The sequence below is a fragment of the Argentina anserina genome, chromosome 4 (genome assembly GCF_933775445.1).
Source record: "Argentina anserina chromosome 4, drPotAnse1.1, whole genome shotgun sequence".
In the NCBI taxonomy this organism is placed as follows: Eukaryota; Viridiplantae; Streptophyta; class Magnoliopsida; order Rosales; family Rosaceae; genus Argentina; species Argentina anserina.
Genome location: NC_065875.1, coordinates 17,381,220 through 17,400,808, shown reverse-complemented (window position 1 = coordinate 17,400,808; position 19,589 = coordinate 17,381,220). Strand labels below are relative to the sequence as shown.

The 19,589-nt window shown below is 41.0% G+C and overlaps 2 protein-coding genes across 3 annotated transcripts; both read left to right on the top strand.

Annotated features, from left to right (window-relative positions):
• The first annotated feature begins 1,838 nt into the window (after positions 1 to 1,838).
• On the top strand, positions 1,839 to 3,074 carry LOC126790268 (jacalin-related lectin 3-like). 2 transcript variants are annotated; one of them, XM_050516444.1, is made up of 3 exons: positions 1,839 to 1,948; positions 2,077 to 2,307; positions 2,394 to 3,074. In XM_050516444.1, exons 1-3 carry the CDS (start codon positions 1,946 to 1,948, stop codon positions 2,760 to 2,762), a joined length of 603 nt encoding a protein of 200 aa, XP_050372401.1. In that variant the 5' UTR covers positions 1,839 to 1,945; the 3' UTR covers positions 2,763 to 3,074. The 2 variants fall into 2 exon arrangements, with proteins under 2 accessions (XP_050372401.1, XP_050372400.1); XM_050516443.1 differs by having other exon boundaries at positions 1,857 to 2,307.
• A 1,401-nt stretch (positions 3,075 to 4,475) lies between these two features.
• Positions 4,476 to 4,949, top strand: LOC126792289 (uncharacterized). The gene has a single exon (XM_050518747.1). It carries the CDS (start codon positions 4,476 to 4,478, stop codon positions 4,947 to 4,949), a length of 474 nt encoding a protein of 157 aa, XP_050374704.1.
• The last annotated feature ends 14,640 nt before the right edge of the window (positions 4,950 to 19,589 follow it).

Sequence of the window (19,589 nt, the reverse complement as noted above, 5' to 3'; positions counted from 1 at the left end):
GAACAGAGAGAGAGAGAGAGAGAGAGAGAGAGACATGTGAGGTACTGAACTAAGCTACAAGAATATCTCGAGTCTTCAAGACAGGGTCAATCCAAAGTATTAAAGGATCCGGTGCGAAAGAAAAATCGAACCCTTTGAAATATCAATATTACAAAGAATATTGCATACATTAAGCATGTAAATGAACTTTGAAATTTATGGTAATCTAAAACTTACCTAGTTCAAGAAGAGAAAATTAACTTTTATAAGATATGAGGGAAAACAAGAGGGAATTTAATTAAAAGTGAGGATTTCATGATTCCTAAAAGTAAATTCTTCTGTTTGGCATAATTAGACTAGAAGTTTCAAATTTTTGTGGAAAAAAAACTAAGGAATTCGTTGTTTAAATTCTTCACTTGAATTCCTCACAAAATATGTGTCATTTACAAATTTCTTTAATTGAATAATTATCTTTCCAAAATAAGACTTTTTACATTTTTATTGTTATTAATATGTTCAAACTTTCTTAATTAATTACATAATTCAAATCCCACATAAATATAATCAAACAATAAAATTTGCAATTAATGAATTTTCATATTAATGAAATTTAAAATGTCATCATTTATAAAACTCTTAAGGATTTCATAATTTTCTTATTTAATTAGGGGGGGAATCAAAACACCATAGACAAATCGAACCCTTAACCTCTATACTATCTAATTAAGATGCGTAACATATAGCCACTCCACCAACTTCCTCCTGTGTTTATAGTTGGGTAACATTTAATATATATATATATATATATATATATATAGTTTATTTTTCCATTGACAAAAAAAAAATTCGAGCCCTTGCCGGTATGAGATAAAGGAGAATTCTGCTATACGCTGCTGCATGCAGCACTTTCATCCACACAGAAACCTCCCACACCCACTGTGCATTTTATTAAACTCATCATTCACCACACACTTGTGTGTGTATAGGATACCTTGCTGCACAGCAGACAAACCCTGAGATAAAAAGCTTTTTATAATTTTGTGGAGATCGAATATTGTAAGATATTTAGAAAAAAAATTCTTTTGTAAAAGTAGATAGATCCTTATTCCTCCACAATGTTTAAAAATACTTCTAGTATGCTGGTGGTATGATGAAGTATGGTTATATCCAAAGGAAGCATGATGCATGGTTGCTCTTATGTCCCAAACTTTTGTGATGTTCAGTGAACTGCATGCCGGTCAATTCACTAAACATCACACAAATTTGGGACATAAGAGCAACCATGCATCATGCTTACTTTGGATATAACCATACTTCATCATACCACCACCATACTTCCAATAAAAAAAGAAGGATCCATTCCTCCACACATAGTGGAGACCAGAGAACATAATCTTTAAGCATTTTACATCCGATCACACTTAGTACATTACTTCCGATTATGGAGCATATATCTGATCAAAAGTCTTAGTATAACTATACTTAGTTTGGGCGCAAGGCGCAACATTCTCTAATCGATTCAAACATGCAATTGCTCGATCCCTGCTCACGTATCGCTTAGCTTAGCTTACGTGCCTCTATTTTCCAAGAATCAAGAGGCTAAAGATTATACAATAATCTTTCTGGATAATATCGAATTCTATATATCATGGACGGATCGATCTGAATATATTCGTTCTTATTCTTCTGATCGGGCTTGCCTTAGCGAATAATATAGCTTCATGAAAACGCACGGTACACTAGTTTTCGGATACCTAGACTTTTGCTGATATCTTGTCCAAAATGTACGTTGCATCGGATTAAAAGATTCAGTACCCTTTACATAAATTCATAAATCAGTATGATAGCAGGAACTGGATCGATCCTACTAATAAGCGCATAACGTTGGTACTCGATCATTTTCATTTCATTGCTCACTGCTCTGTTTATAATTTTCATCTCCTTTGCTCACCCTCTTGTTCCAAATATGGTACTTAAATCTACCTGATATATCGTTTATGGTCCCGCCAAACTTTACATAGACACTGTCCGTGACACTAATTAATTATTAGTTAAAGTTGATCGAATATGTTGATGCATGTATCATGTATGCTACAGAGTTTGGAAGAATCTAAGAACAAACCCTTTTCGGTTGGGCCATTTGGATCAAATGGAGGGGATGCCATTTGGGATGACGGAGTTCACTCCACGGTGAGGCAGGTGGTGATCTACGCAGATGTTAAGGGCATACGTTGGATTCAGATTGAATATGATGACAATGGGAGCTCAGTTTGGTCAGAAAAGCATGGTTCAGATTATCCCATGCTTCAAACTCCTAAAACATACAAGGTTAGTACGTCTACACCCTCCTCCCTCAGGCGGCCGGTTTTAGTCAATTCGGAAAAGTAAAATGTTTCTCTTAATTACTACTACAGGTCGAGCTTGATTATCCAGACGAATTTTTTACTTCTGTTTATGGATATTATACTGATAGCCGGTTCATACCGACTCATCTCACAAAGCTTATTTTCCGGAGCAACAGAAGAAGTTATGGACCATTTGGAGTTGAGGATTTCTTGACAAGGAGCTTTTCAATCGAAGCGAGTGGGCAGAAGATCGTAGGGTTTCATGGCAGAGTACATAGTTGGTGGTTACTTCGTGCACTAGGAGCTTACTTCATGATCATCATCGGAATGGAAACCTTCGCCACTCATCAAAACATCTACTTCCATCTCGGTATTCTACTGCTCAAACCAAGCCGAGGAAAGACGGAAAAACTAAGCAAGACATATCTAATATTGTAGTTTCCGGTAATCAAAATAAGTGAAAACGAAGGGAACTATAATGGGAATTTTGTTGTTGGAAGTGACCCTAAACTTATTTTTATTAGCCTGAATTCCAGCTCGGTATTCTACTGCTCAAACCAAGCCGAGAAGAAAGACGAAAGAGCTAAGCAAGACACATCAAATATTGTAGTTTCCGGTAATCAAGTTAGTGGAAACGAAGGGGACCATATATAATGGAAATTTCGTTGTTGGAAGTGACCCTAAACTTATTTTTATTTGCCTGAATTGATATATCAGAACGAATCGGGAATTGCAATATTGTCTCTCTACTACCAAATGATAAGTTAATTACAACTTTATATAATTCATCAATGTATATAATTTTCTGTTGACAATGTAGAGAAAAAGAACATATATATATAATTAAATATATGTACGACTTTCACATCCAAGAGAATGAGTATGCTATACATTATTCGTTGACAATGTTGGACTTAGAAGATTAGATAAGACTAGCAAAACTCGTGTTAGTAATTCGTCCATCCACTCCATGCATGTTCCCAGGCAAATCATGCAATACGCCGAGATTAATCGATGAATCACAAGATTATGTTGTGGCTATACCATACACAAATTATATTATCTTTTTCGGTTATTCTAAATAACCGTGATAACATTAATGTTAGTGCCATGCAGAGTGCTAGATCATGTGAATAGTTGAGACTTTAGAATGCATGACAACTTTCAATTCACTTACAACACCTTGGTGCGTAAATTATTTACCTAGCCTATAATTATCCAATGCAAAATTTCATCGGTTCTCAACAAATTGAAGACTAGAGAGAATAAATTATTTACACTTTTAACTTCACCACCACGTACTCGTTCTACTTGAGATGTTAAACTCCAAAATATTAAAAACAGATCAACTATTTATAATGTGTTAAACGGTCATTCCGTCATTTCCGTGTCACCTAGTGGATTGACATGCCGTGGTTGTGCCAATGTGCCATGTAAAACTTTAAACTGTTTGAAAGCTACTTAAAGTTGCCAACATTGTATGTGCAGGAGCAATAAGCAAATGCTTTACAAGCATTCAACGAACAGTTTCAATCGATCCTTTATAGAGTAATACACTTCATGCATCGCTGCATAAATTTCGAGATGCGAAAAATTAAGCTTTCTCCGTTTGGAAAAATATTCCCTCTCATCTATATTACAAATTTACTATATATCCAAAAACGAAATAGAAATATAAAATCCCCATTAATTGTGGACCGAATAAAATTTTTCGACATATTCGAGCAAGCTTATCAATTATATTCATCTTTTCTGGAATTTATTCGAATTGAGAATGCGTCTGCGGACCAAACTGGTTAGCACGTGATGCATATGCTACACATAATTTTCTCTATTTTTATTTTTCGGCTAACCCTAATTGATGCTATAAACACCTTTTTTTTTTCTTAGTTAGATGATGCTATCCACATCTTGATATAATTGTTTTGGGAATACTTAGTCCCATTATTAGTCTACCATTACCGGAGAAGCTTGGAAGCTAAGCAACACGACTGTACGCCGATTCCTACATGCTCGTATAGTAATACTCGTTTATCATATATTCCGGCCTGTATGTCTATATATATCTAGCTAGCTAGATTGCCAAGAATGAACATCAGCAAGTTAGCAGTGTATCTAAAGTAAGATTTCAGCTAGCCTCCATTACACACAATGGCGAATTATGCCCAACAAATGAACCCAGGTGCCACGTTGGCCTATGGTTCAGATCCAAATTACTATACCAACTATGGCGCTCAAGCTCAAGCTCCGGCTCATAATGGATATCCAGGTTATGCTCCTCCTCCTCCTCCTCCTCCATCTTATGGATACTATAACCCTAACCATCCATCGCAGGGCGGTTCGGCTCCGCCTGCTCAAGCCCCGTTTGGCTATTACCCTCCACCTCAGTCGTACAACAATGGATACGCTGACCCTCGATTCTATCAGGAGCCTGTTCGACGTTCTGCTAAGCCAAGAACTCCTGCTAAGCCCAAGGCTGCAAGGAGCGGTACTAAGAACGTATCGTACAAGGTTGCAGGGAATCGTATCAGTGGCAACACGGGGGACCATAATGGGGTTTTTAACGTTGGCAACAAGAATTCTGGTCGCCGAGTCGATGATGATGAAGATGACGCTGAATACTAAAGCAAGGAGTTATTGATATCAATGATATGCCGCATATATATGCTACAGGGTGTGTATTAATAGCACTATCTAGCAGTCCAGAAGGCCATAAGTTAATGTTAATTACATATCCCCTGCATGCTCTTTGTCATAGGGCGGTAGTACAGTATTGAATAAAGATAACGTACATGCATGCATGTTAGGGAGCATTTATACGAATCTTATTGGTGTGTATTGCGACTGTTATCGGTTCCAAAATACCATATATATCACAAGGATTTCAGCAAACAAACAAACAGAAAGCTGGAATAAATTACTGTTCTTATATGAGTACGTATGATGTAGTGATGTACTGCAGTCGGAACTGGTTTATAGCTAGACGACTCTATTAACTTCGTGAATATATATTTTTGTACTTATTAATTATTACGTATGCATGGCTTGGATTCTCCACAATATTGAATATGGTCGCACATTTATATAAAGTCGTCCACTCATCCCACTAGCTAGATCAACTTAATTATGTAGTTTGTTGTGGTACGTAGGTACGTACACTCTGATTTCTAATTCTTACGTACGTATATCAAACATTTTTTTTATCAGTAATTGAAATGGTAGAGTGCTTAATTATAATCGAGTTATGATGCCGCATTAAGTAACTTCAACTATAGTATGATGTAATTGAGAATTTGCAAGCCCTATAGTGACAAATAAAACTATGAATCACGATCTATATCTTTTGATTCAGAACTATGAATTATTTTACCACTAATCTTCCATAATTTTCTAGGTTACGCCATAAATACTTTTAGGCGACGATAGCTGACGAGAAAGCCTAAAGTCTGTTGCCTAAGGGTGTTTACGCGACAGATAACTAGGTTGGTCGTGAGAGAAATACAGTCCGTCACTCAAAAACCATCTGTAGCGAAGACAAACTTTGGTCGTCGCCTTAACATGTTGTAGCGACGAACTTTGCTTACTTTTGTTGCTTTAACGTTTTTTCATCTACTTAGGCAGTTGGCATCAAAGACAGATAGAAACTAGATCTAAAAACTGGAATTTGGTATTTTATAGATTAGTTTTGATTTGCTCATGCAATTGGAGGTTCATTGTAGAGTTTATTGTTAGAATTACTCTTTTAATTTGGTGTTTTAGAGCTTGAATTAGGTATTTTATAGCTTGAGTTTGGTGTTCATTTTAGAACTTCAATTTGGTGTTTTAGAGTTAGTGTTAATTAACTCAATTTGTGATGGAATTAGTACTTTATTCATTGCTTAATGTATGTAAAATTTAGTGTTGATTTTGATTTTGTAGCTTCATGAGTAAAACTAAGTATTATATATATAATAGTTTTTGCATATAGAATTAGTGTTTTATTCATCACTTAATATGCATGTAGAAATTAATTTTGGTTTTTGTTTTGGTGAATTGAATGTGAAAATCAAATATGTGCTTTATTCATGAGTTTTTATTTCAATTTATTTACTAAGTATGTGTTTATTATCCAGTTGAATGTGTGTAAGAGTGAACTCTTGCAATAATTCACTAGTTGCTTTTAGCTTAGAATTCATGTTCGAGAATCACTTGTATGACATTTTTTTGAGCGACCTTGCACTTCATATGTTTTCGTTTTCGGTTTTGGGTAGTCATTTCGTCAGGATCTCCCTATATTGTTCCTCAAGTGCAATATTTGTGCACTTGGGGAACTGTAGGGAGATGCTGCTGAAATTTTCCAAAAACTAATAGCGAAACCCATGAAGACAAGATGCTTAACAAAAAAAGTGTTCTCCTGAATGAGATAGGACCCTAACCGGAGGCATAAGGTGAAGAAGAACAATAAGAAGAAATTTATATTATGTGCATGTATGGTATTGTCTGCTAACTTAATGCAATTTGACTATTTCAGCTATGACAAATATTCCAGACAAGAGTTGGATGCAATACCATAGAAGTGATAACGAGTACCTTGAGGGGATAAATCTCTTTGTGAACTAGGCGCGTGATAACAATAATGGGAATGCCTATTATTGTTGCCCGTGCGTGGATTGTTGTAACAAAAAAAAGGTGACTTAACACTGCTTGTACGCACACTTGTCTTGTAGAGGTATGATGAGTACTTATATTGTATGAGACAAACACGGTGAAGTTTCAAATGAAGCAAGCATGAGTGAGCTCCGAAGACGATACACTCAGTTGAGGACATCTTCTAGTGGTGATGGTGGTAGTGGTCCTTCTATGAACCCAACTATGGACATTCTACATGATACTTTTCCGTATTACCCCGGTTATGAGGTTGATGTAGCGGATGTCCCTAATACGATGGTGACCCTACATTTAATGATGTTGTAGATGATGATTATGAAAAGTACGACAATTAAAAGTGGAAAATAAAAATGTCTTCCAAATTTTGCAAATCAGAATTGAGCGATGAACAATAATTTCTCCGTCGCTTTAACCTGTTCAAGTGACGGCTATAAGGAATTTCCGTCGGTTTAGGCCAAATAATTGGCGCGCTATAATCACCACCAAAATTTCGCTGAAAATTTGAATGAATTACTAACTTAACCTAGACGAAAACATATCATTATGTTCGTCGCTTAGGTGGGGATATATAAGCTTAACAAAGACCCATTTTCGACTCATGTCCTTCTCTCTCTCTTTCTCTCGACGCCGAAACCCTAAGCATCATCGATCTCTCTCCACCACTATCCAAACCACCTTAGCTCTTGCGTTTCACCACCGAATCCAAACCCTATACTCTGTTGCCCCAACTCGATCCCTAAACCTCTGTAACCCCAACTTGATCCCCAAATCCCTTAGATGAAATCAGTGAATCTAAATTCTCATAAACCCTAATCTGATCCCCAATCTCTCTTTCAATGGCTCTGGGAGGTAATCCCAGATAAAAAAGGCTTCAAATCACCGCCACTTGTCGAGAAGCTAGTGTCGCTGCATCAATAGCCGAAAGAGCCACCGCCCCAACGACCACCACTCCGGCCTCCTCAGCCCCTGCTTATCCTTCGCCTCCTCATTTGGGGTCAGCTACTCCTCCGCAGGCTCCCCCATTTACAGACCAAACTCCGGCCTCCTCAGCCAGCTCAACCTCCTCCCAGCCAATCTTGAGCATTAGGTGCAACAAGAAGTTACAGCCACCAGGTAAATCCTCCGTTTCACCGGCAAGAAGTACTCTTTCTGCATTCTGTCACTGTGTTCTAAGTGTTCTATGCTTTCTGTCACTGTGTTCATTAACTTGATGTGTGTGGATTTGTTGTTTGACGCAGACCAGCAACAACATAGGTGGGGTATTGTAGTCGGTCACAAGATTGACTACATCGTCAAGGCTAACGAGCACAAGATCACTCTGCATTTTTCTGATTTCCACAACGCCCCCAATAATAAAGAGAACTGCAGCTTGGTGTTGAGGGACATCGACGCTTGTGTCAAGTCCTATGTGCCGATGATAAAGCATTCATATTTCGAACTTCAACCTCATAACCGGGCTATAGTGACTAATCACCTGAGTGTAAGTGATTATTGCTCTTTTATGTTCTTTTTGTTCTATGTGTTTCTATTGTTTATTTATATCGAGTAATTAATGTTTATAAATTTATTTTGTACACCAACTATACCATACTGGAAGGTGATTTTGACATGTTGGATTGGATAGACAAGGAGACCGCACTTCGATTTAAAGATTGGAAGCACGTCTGTCGGAAACACTTCTTGAAGCACGGACCTGCTGTTCCACTTGAGTTTCTGCATCGGCCAGAGGAATGGGAGTGGTTGCTCAAACAGTGGGCAGACCCAGATTATACGGTAAGCGATTTTATCCTCTATACATTGCTCTTAAAAGTTCAATCATTTTCAACTGTTTACTAACTATCTGTTTGTCATGTTTGGAGGCTGTATGTGAGCGCAACAAGGCCAATCGCAACAGCAATCCCGAACCAATCAACCGCCACTCGGGGTCGTTAGGGATGAGCCTCAGGGCTGAGGAGCAATTGAAAAAGGGGCATTCGGCCCCCTATGTTCAAGCTGTATTGGACGTGTACGAGGAGGAACCGAACGCAAAGGGTAAACTGGTGCTTCTAAATATTAATTTATCCTGCTTATTGTTGCCGGTTGTGTTGCTGACTTGTTGGAGAATAATTTTCATCGCTTGATTATTAATCACTTCATGTTTATGGAAGGAAAAATTGAAACAAAAGCTTGAGAAGAAAAAGAGGTAGTGAGAGGAGGCAGACCTGGGAGGTTTTGGACAGAGAAAAGGCACATAAGTAAGTGGTAATTTCCTATCTTCTATGGATTTTTGGGTTGTGTAAATGTGTAATTGGTTTGCTACTTGTTCTTTTTCTTGTTATATTGATTTATTATATGTGATACTTTAGTAAAAAAGAAAGTTAGAGGCATAAAGCAGACTAGCATTTGGTTGTCTGGAATACTTGTTTGTGTTCTTGTTTTATATTGGTTTGCTACTTGTTCTTAGTTGCTCTTGTTCAAATGATTTTGTGTTTTCTGAAGGTCTGCATTTTAGGATATAAGTTGGTTATGTTTGGAAACATAAAGCTGTGTTAGGATAATGTCTAGTTTTGTAAAGTGTGTGTGTGCTTTCTTAGGCTCAAATCTTAGATCACTTAATCTTTTATAAAGCATTGTAGATTATAGAGATTCTAGGACTTTAAAATGTTTACATATGTGTTCAATTTACCACTAAAGCTATCTTTCTGCAATTCAACCAATTGTTATGACATAATTTAGTCTTAAATGCTTCCATCATGTGCACATGAAGTAGTGTTATAATCTTAGGATTTTTTGTTTATGTTGACTGGTTGAATTATGGATTGCATGCTGCAATTGTTTTTTTGTTTTGTTTATGTTTTGCAAGTACCCTAAGAAGGCTAGAGAAAAAGAGAGGTGGACACGCCAGTCCAGAGGCAACAATGCAGCAGCCCAAGAGGAACTGAGACTTTTAAAGGAAGAGGCGCAGCAGGCCAGAGAAAGAGCCGATTGTGTAGCTGCAGAACTGGAGGCCTACAAGGCAGCTTAGGAAGAGCGTATGACATTATTGGAGGCAGCTTTGAGGGGTTTACAGCATGGTCTCGGAGGTACTAGTTCTTAGGTTCTCTTTTTTTTTGGTTTGACTAGTTCTTAGGTTCTAGGTTATTGTTTTTAAGGTGTTAAAGCCTTTTTGTGTCATTTTTGAACCTAATGTGGGTAGAAATGGACCAAAACACTTTAGGCTATGATAGTTTATGCATGTACATTTTGAACGGATGCTAGTTCTATATTCAAGCTTCACAAGCTTTGGTTTGTGTTGAAATTTTATGCTAGTTCTATATTCAAGCTTCACATGCTTCAGAATGTGCATATGCATGTGAATTGGCTATTTGGTTTGGTTGTGTGAAATAGGCAGGTTTAAGTGAAATAGCTACTGGGTACAACTACTGATCAATTGATATTTGTTTTTCTAAATAAGCTTAAGTGAAAGAGAAACAAAATGTCGTCACTGTAATATTATTAAGCCACTAACTAATTACAACACAAATTCGTCGCCTAACTGTTTACCGAGGAAAGGTTCGTCGCATAAACACGGTAAAGCTGTCGTAGCCTTAAAATTTGACGACCCAACTTGTCGTTGCCTAAGGAGTAAAGGTTTGTCACCTAATTTATAGTGTGACGAGATAAGTTGCCGTCGCCTCATCTAAGTTAATGTGACGATCTTTGATCATGTCGTCGCCTCAGACCTGTCGGGACGGACTTTACGCGACGATGTTTATGTGATGGAAAATGGTCGCGTTAACGATTACGTGACGGATGTGTTAGCTGAAGCGACCGAAAGCTTCTGTTGCTTAAAGATATTAATGGCGTAGTGTCTCCAGTTCTAGAATTTTCTGGTTCTCATCAAACAAGGAAACCAAGTAAGTCTCTATGGCTTTACCAGGCCTCTTTGGGGTGCCCCTTTTCACATGCTGAATCAATTTGGAGTAATAAGTCCCCAGCATTCTCAGGAGACGTTCCAAAGGCACCTGCCGATGGCCATCCGCTTTCGGACACGACAACCTCCAGAGAACCACCCCAAGCCTTCTCAAGAGCCGAGTACAATCCATCCAGCATCGTGTCAAACAGGTTTTGGTATCCTTTATCACCATCCCAAGCAACAACCGACGACGAAGTGAACTCTTAATAAAGGTGTCATGGGGTTTTGGTTTTTTCAACTTACATCAGTTCATGCATGGTTTTTGGTGTTTTCAATGCTTATCAAGACTAATATTAACAGTCCTCACCTTTGGAAGCTTTGTTGATGTCATAATTTGGTTTGACAATTAAATTTGACTTTTTAACTTATTCCACGTCGGACGCGTTGAAATATCAAAGAACGCACGTAGCATTCTGACTTTTCAACGCTCTTAATTCTTTATTCGTGAAATAAAGAGAATCCTCATACATAAATAATTTTGAGTTGCTTAACTTAGCATTTCACGTCTCTATCCTCGGTATACCAAGTCTTCAACCTTGGACTACCATTGAGCGATTAACTTACCGTATGATAAAACTAGAGCGTAGTCGAGTCTAGAGACTCAAGCTCCAAGGTCAGTTGGTCAACCTTTAAGGCTAGAAGGTCGAACGCTAAAGCCCAGGTGATTGACGAAAACAAATTTGCCGACCACCATTCTTGTGCCCACCCTTTTAAACTCATGACATGTGTCCAATTGCTTAATTATTATCTAAATATGAGTTGGAAAATGACACATGACATGAGTTTAAAAAGGTGAACACAAAATGGGCACAAGAATGGTGGTCGGCAAATTTACTTCCGGTCATCGACCCTCAGCGTACCTCTCTTGGAAAATGACCAAATCACTTGGTGACATACCAGTGAACCAAGAGTCAACCGACCTCTTCACATGCATAAGTCTGACTCGAGGCATGACTACTCGAACATAAAAGTGACGTCAGTCGCCTGCCAAGAGTGATGTCATCATTGTGACATCAACCACTCAACTACCCAACCACATAATTGTTTAGGTCAAATCGTAGGGGAGATGTCCCATGGCATGGCCATGTCCATGGTTGAGGCATGAATGATAAGAGTTGGCCTTGAAGTTGTGACATATGTCACCATATTTGTTGAAACCGTACATGGAAGGTGTAGAGGGTATGGAAAATGTTAGAAGGCAAGTCAATGCCCATACGCAAAGGACATAACCCACACTTCAACTATGAAGCACGGCCACCCCAAAGAGCTCTATAAAAGGAGGGTCTTCATTCTGGAGGGGGTTACATAACTGATATTCAATTCATCTAATTCACTTCTTCTCTTCTCTCCTGAAACTATGCTAGGGAAATAGGAGAAACTATCTCACTTCTTCCCCGAAGATCATGCCAAAGTTCACTATCTCTCTCCCTCTTTCTTTCTTTGTTGGCCTGCCAAGGTTGCTTCACCCGCACTTTCCAGGGATATTTGCCTTGCCACACTCGAGCTTGCATCATATATTTCTTCCCATATCTTTATTCATTGTTAAAACACATCACTGATTTGAACGTTGAATAGTGTTTGGCCGGCCTAGAGCTGGTACGCCGATGACGTTCCATTCTTCACTTTTGTATGTCACTACCACGACGAAGCTCCACTAAGAGAGTCAGACGTCCACAAACAATAGAGTCGGGAGTCCACCTACCAAGGTTGATCGACGCTCATCATCAACCGAAGGACAAACAAGGCCAACATATGAAGCCTCTACCTACCGAGGAAGGTTAACGCTCACCATCGAGTGTTGGACAACTAAGGCCAAACATCAACTTCATGGAGTGTGAAAACCCAACATCAGTCGATGGAGATCTAAGACAAGACCACCCACTTCATCAAACAAGAAAGTTGACACTTATCATCAAGTGGAGAAAGGGTTACATGCACCACGTTGAAGATCTCATCTATCAAGTGGTTGACGCCCGCCATCGAATGTCGGATGTCAAGATCGAACATCAACTTCGCTCCATAAAGAGAGGGAATAACAGCGGTCGTGCTCTCACATACGCCACTGGTAGAATAAGGGTGGAAATGACACATTTAATCTTGACATATCTTCAATCACCCAAGGTAGATGACCCGGATCACACATGAGATCAAACTAATCGAAGAGGAAGAAAGGCCTACTATGAGAGAATAACCCCACCACTTTACACGACGGATTTCAACAGAACAATCGTTGGTGCTAAAAAATCGGCACCAATAAGCTTTTTAATCTATTATGGAACTTTGGAATTTTAACATACAAAGTATATATATTTGGTATAAATTTTCAACAAGTTTTGTTCTAAAAAAATAATCTCCCATCAAGAATTTTTATTAATTATTTTCCCAATAGTTGTGTATCGATCGCTTATTGTTCGCCCAATTTGCATGTATTGATGTAAAAACGGTCTTTGCAGCTTGCATGCTGGTGTTATTCAGATACAACTACACAAGATATCGAGTGCCCCAATTGATCTTACTTTGCAGGTGCATTACTACTAATGATCGACTTGCTTTTCCATATAGTAGTTTTTATATTTGAAAAGGTTGCCAACAGATAAGCGTCCGTTGTTGTTTCCCTTATTTCCGCTGACCCGAATATTTGAGAGTGAGCTATAAGATGACTGATCCCTTAAGGGCTTGGTTTGATCAGGAAGATATCCAGCTTGAAGCAGAAGCTTTTTGATGGATATGGCATCTGCTGATTAAGAGGATTTTTTTTGTCAATGGATAAACTTCATTAAAGTCTGGACAAGCCAGTAAAGAAAGAACAACAACTGAAGAACGAGACTAAGGAAAAGAATATAACAAGAACAAAACTTTAGATCAATGGAGGCCTTGTGAGATCATCACTTCTGAGAACATGAACAAGGGAGGTAGGAGGTCTGCCAACCCAGTCTGAAGAGCTCAACCTCGCCATCACAAGCTTTGCCGCGGCATTCGCCATGCGGTTCGCTTCCCTTGGAACCCAGTTCCACTCCACCAGAGAAAAACCTACTACCTAGCCTTCCTAATCATCAAGCCGATTCTCCAATTATACCCTGAGGAAGGGTTAATTAAAGCATCCATGACCTCAAGACAATCACCCTTCACCACAATTGAAGACAACTTAGCATGGGTAGCCAATTGAAGATCTCTGACCACAGCCTCAGCTTCAGCCTCCCCCACCGAATTATGAGAGCTAAGAAGGCTAGCACCAACAATTGACTCACCACTTTAACCTCTGATTATAATCCACATCCCACTATTACTGCTACCATTCTTCCAAGCAGCATCAACATTTACTTTTACCAAAAAAGGGGGAGTGTGGCGATTGTTTGATGATTGTTTATTTCCAGGCTACTGATTAAGAGGCTTGAAGTCAGCTCCTAATGAACAGAGACCAACAAGCTTAGAGGACCTGCCATGAAACCAAGGTCTAAAATATCGATATTTTCGGCGAAATATCGTCAGAAATATCATTTTTTTTGGATTATGGATATATCTTTCACATATCACCATAATATCGCACGATATTTTAGAATTTTCGTAATAATCACGAATTTATCGCGATATTATTTGTTGGCATAGGCTTATGCCCGCCATAATCAGCGCAACTATCAGCGCACTAAGGCTAATAAATAGCCCAGCCTCGCAATACGAGCAGTGAGCCAGCCACACTAGCTCAAACCGATTACGGACGCCCCCTCACACGCATCCCAAATGAGACTCCAGAGAACAGCTTAATCAGACCTTGTCCCACACCGGAAGATGAGTGAATGATCTACCTCAATTCAACTATAAAAAGTCAAACCCTCGACCTCATAAGGTAAGTGCACTTAACCACCCACTGTTACTCTGCATAAATTATTACCAATCTGACTTGAGCATCGGAGAGTTGAAGACCACGCCGTCGTGGTCTCCACTTTAACGACTCGTGCTACTTGTGACAGAAAAGGAACAAGGAACACGGCGTATTGCATCAACAGAGAGTGTAGCGTATTGCATAAGCACAATTCACCACGTTAACATTGGCGCCGTCTGTGGGAAATGAACAAAAAAGTTCCCGTAAAACACATGCAGCATTTAGCGAAACAACTACACTTCGTATTGAGCACTCTCAATCCTCCCCCCCCCATTCCGGCTGACGATCATGTAGAAGACGTAACAGACCTTAGTCTCAACCATCCCCTACCCTCCACAAACGACCCTATCATTCTCACCCTTACACGCGGGACGGTCGCCAGCACTAGCGCGACTCCTGATCCCGCGATCGCCCCAAGAATGGCAAACATGGCCAACGACCTAGCTGAGTGCCAGCAGCGCGCAGCACTTGAACGCGAGAAGGCCGCAGCTTTGCAGGTCGAGCTCGACATGATGCGAGCACAGCTTGAGCGGGCCGAACGCAGTTATCAACATGGCGAATCACAGCGAGAAGGTAGCACGCAAACGAAAGGAAACAGCCACCATTGCCACGGCGTATTCGCAACCGTGAAGAGGGAAGCATGAGCGTAACCTCTCGCTAACGACTTCACACAACTGGCCACATCACGGATCCCACACTGGCTTTGATATTGCAGTGGCTAATTGCAATAGAGCAACGGGACGCCAATCCACGTTGCCAGCCAGTTTTCGCGGCCAGGTCGGGCTCCTTCACTACGCGAATAATGAATAATGTACGCCCTTTACAATCTAAAAGTCCGAAAATTACGCCATACACAGGTAAGGGCAACCCATTTCGGCATATAGATAACTTCAAAAAAGTTACCACCAGCAGAGAATTTGATGACGCCACACTCTGCCACCTGTTTAGCGAAACACTAGACGGGGATGCCATGAGCTAGTTCTTCGAACAGCCGGCGAACTCTATGGATTCTTTCGCACAGTTGACTACGGCGTTCCTCAATTGAATCATCCTCATGGCAGGAGCAGCACACAGAACAGACGGTCTATTCCAGGTAAAGCAAGAAAGCAGGGAAACGTTGGGCGCCTTTGTAATGCCATGGTTGACAGCTGCATCCAAATGCCTACAACGAAATTATGACTAACGCGGTGTGATACGCTCAGGCAGAATATGTCACGTACGGGGAAAAGCGAACTCCGGTACCATCAGACAAAAGCACTACGCCACAGTCATCTGTACCTATAAACACAATCCCCTTACAACACGAGCTCTTCCCTGGCACAGAAGACTGCGGCAAAGGAAGGAAAATAGAGTGATATTAGTCAAACCGCCATGACGAGCATAACCATGATCGGCACAGAGGTCGAGATAAGAGCAGGAGACTCGGCGGCGAGCATTGCGACAACAGAGATCATCGCCAAGTTAACGCGATGGGTCGCCGCGATAAGCACACACCACCGAGGGAAGAAACCCTATAAGACTTCTTTCACAAATATGAAGGGACGTTGAAGAAGCCAGCAAGGCCACTACACCCTCAAACTGAAGCGGAGACTGGTAAGTGGTGCATGTTTCATGAAAATAGAAGCCACAACACGATTGATTTCAGAACCCTCTGCACACTGAGATCCAATGGCGATACAGGGGTCCGGGCAACGCAACCAAGGGTACAACAGAACGTGGTTGCCGTAGTAGAGATTATATGTCGCATCAACATAATTGAGGGCGGAGCCCCGATGACAAGCATGTCCAACCGTGCAAAAAAACGCTTCACCCACAGCAATCACCCAAGGCAAGTGTATGCCATCAAAGAAGGAAACACCAAAACACAGAAGGAATGATAGAAGCAGATCACCTTCACTGAAGAAGAGGAAATCGGCAATGACGACGCATTCCTACCCAATGACGACGCATTCCTCATTGACGCGGTCTTGGGTGGACAGTGGGATGTAGGGAAGATGATGATAGATACGGGATCCGCAGTTGACGTCTTATTCAAAAGATGCTACGAGAAGATGGAGCGTAGCGGTAAGAAGTTAGTGCAGGAACACGAACCGTTGATCAACTTCTCTGGTCACATAACGCAACCTCGAGGCTCAGATTACATGATGGTATGCATTGGGACTGCACCATGCACAGTCTGCGTCAAAGCTGAGTTCATCGTAGTTGACGCCTACAGTTCTTACAACGGGATCATCGGTCGGCCTACTCTCAACCGAAAACGAGCCTTTATAGCTGAGTACATGATGCTCATCAAATTCCCAACTCCAAATGGAATATGACAGGTCCGGGGATCACAGTCAGTAGTGAAAGATTGCCAACCACGCGCAGTTAGACACACACGCAACCGACACGAAATCATGGCGGTGCACGCTGCAAAAAACTTAATCGACAAGGTCATCGACACACGAGACGACAAGTAACAAAAAGTAAGAACAAGCAAAAGACTCCGGCGAATCCCGAATCTTCCTTGAAAAGCATCACACCGTTCCCGCACCACCCAGAGCGAAATATCAAGATCGGCGCTACTCTTAGCTTTACATTGGAGAGAGACCTAACAAACTTCTTGGGAGAAAGCATGGAAGTCTTTGTATGGTCCTACAAGGATATGTCTGGCATTTCACCTGACATCATCATGCACGAGCTACACATCAAACCATCCGCATATCCAGTTAAACAAAAGTGTCGTAGCTTCGACTACGAGAAAAACATGGCATTACGCCAGGAGGTCGACAAATTGAAAGGTATGAAGTTCATTAGGGAAGTCCAGTACCCTAAGTGGATTTCAAACTATGTCATGGTTCGTAAAGCCAACGGCAAATGGCGGATTGTGTGGATTACAAGAACGTAAATAAGGCATGCCCTAAAGATAGCTTCCCTCTACCCAGAATTGACCAACTAATCGACGCAACAGCATGTCATGAGTTGCTAAGCATGATGGATACCTACTCTGGGTACAATAAGATATGTATGAACCCCGCGGATCAGGAGGCTACGACCTTCGTTACTGACAGAGGCTTTTATTGTTATAATGTCATTCCCTTCAGATTAAAGAACGCAGGGGCTACGTATGTGCGTTGCGTCACACAAATGTTTGATAAAGCACATCGGTGGCGAGATTAAGGTATACGTGGATAACATGTTGGCCAAGAGTATCAAGGCCGAGGACCACGTAGCCAACCTCCGAACCATCTTCAACGTGCTCAAAAAATACAAGATGCGATTGAACCCATAAAAGTGATTTTTCGGCGTAACAAAAAGTAAGTTATTGGGGGTACATCGTTAGTCAACGTGGCATAGAGGCAAACCCGGAAAAAGTACAGGTCATTCTGGACATGGCGCAGCCGGTACTTAAGAAGGATGTGGAAGCCCTTCAAAGCAGACTCGTGGCGTTATCTCGATTCATCTCAAGGCTGACCGACAAATGTGAACCATTCTTCAAACTGTTAAGAGCAAGCTGATTGAATGGACACCTAACTGCCAAGAAGCCTTTCAGGGGTTAAAAGACTACCTAGCCGCGGTGCCATTATTGTCCACCACACAGCCAGGAAAACCACTGTGCCTTTACGTCGCAGTATCTACAACTGCGGTTAGCAGTGCTTTAGTTCGCCGAGATGGAATTAAAGAATTACCAGTCTTCTAGATACCCAACATTGGAACAGTTAGCCCTTGCGCTTATCGTGGCAGCTAGACGACTGCGCCATTACTTCTAAGCTCACAGTATCCACATACTTACAAACCAACCCCTCAAACAAGTACTGCAGAATCCAGAACACTCGGGGCGACTCAGTAAGTGGGCTATTGAGCTGACAAAATTTGACATCGAGTACAAGCCACAACCCGCCATAAAGGGCCAAGCCGTAGATGATTTTATTGCAGAGATTATTCCCCAAGATACAGCGGAAATAGCACCAGACGATGTCATAACCTCCACCACAATTTCTCCATGGAACTTACATGTAGACGGTTCCAGCTGCGCTAAGTCTAGTGGCGTGGGAAACATCTTGAGCGGACCGGGGGGACTTGAGCTGGAGTACGCTCTCAAATTCAATTTTACTGCCTCTAACAATATGGCAGAATACAAAGCATTGATCGCAGGACTACAGTTGGCACTCAGCACCGGCGCAACTAGTATCAACGTATTCATCGACTCTCAACTGGTAGTTAATCAAGTCACCGGGTCTTTAACTACCAAAGATAAATTATTGGCAGCCTACCTGGCATACATCATGGGCATTATTGAAGCGATTTTGAATTCTGTCACATCACCAAAATCCCGAGGGCCAGTAACGCAAGGGCAGACTCCTTAGCAAGGCTTGCCACGGCGCAGCCACATCAATGCCATAAGGATACCAGGGTCAAAGTGCTCCACCGTCCGTCCATCTCCCAGACTCTACAGGAGATATGCCAGATAGAGCGACACCAAGGCTCATGGATGGATGATATCATAGCACTTAAGTGTGATGGCAAGCTACCCGAAGACAAGGATGTTGTAAGACAGCTAACGAGACGCACAGTGAGATACAACTTGTGAAATGGCACACTATATCGCTAGGGCCTGCTGAACGCCAGTTTAAGATGCGTTACAACTGAAGAAGGCAAACAGATCTTCCAAGAAATCCACATTGGCGACTGTGGTAACCACTACGGCAGTCGCGCACTAGCTGGAAAAACACTGCAGACATGATATTACTGGCTCACACTTGCCGCTGACGTAAAAGAGCTAGCCAGATCTTGCCACAAATGTCAAATACATGGGCATATACCA

Coding starts and splice junctions, on each gene's coding strand:
- LOC126792289 (XM_050518747.1), top strand. CDS start 4,476: ATGGCGAATTATGCCCAACAAATGAACCCAGGTGCCACGTTGGCCTAT.
- LOC126790268 (XM_050516443.1), top strand. CDS start 2,047: ATGTTGATGCATGTATCATGTATGCTACAGAGTTTGGAAGAATCTAAG. Junction 2,308..2,393: donor AAACTCCTAAAACATACAAG/GTTAGTACGTCT, acceptor TTACTACTACAG/GTCGAGCTTGATTATCCAGA.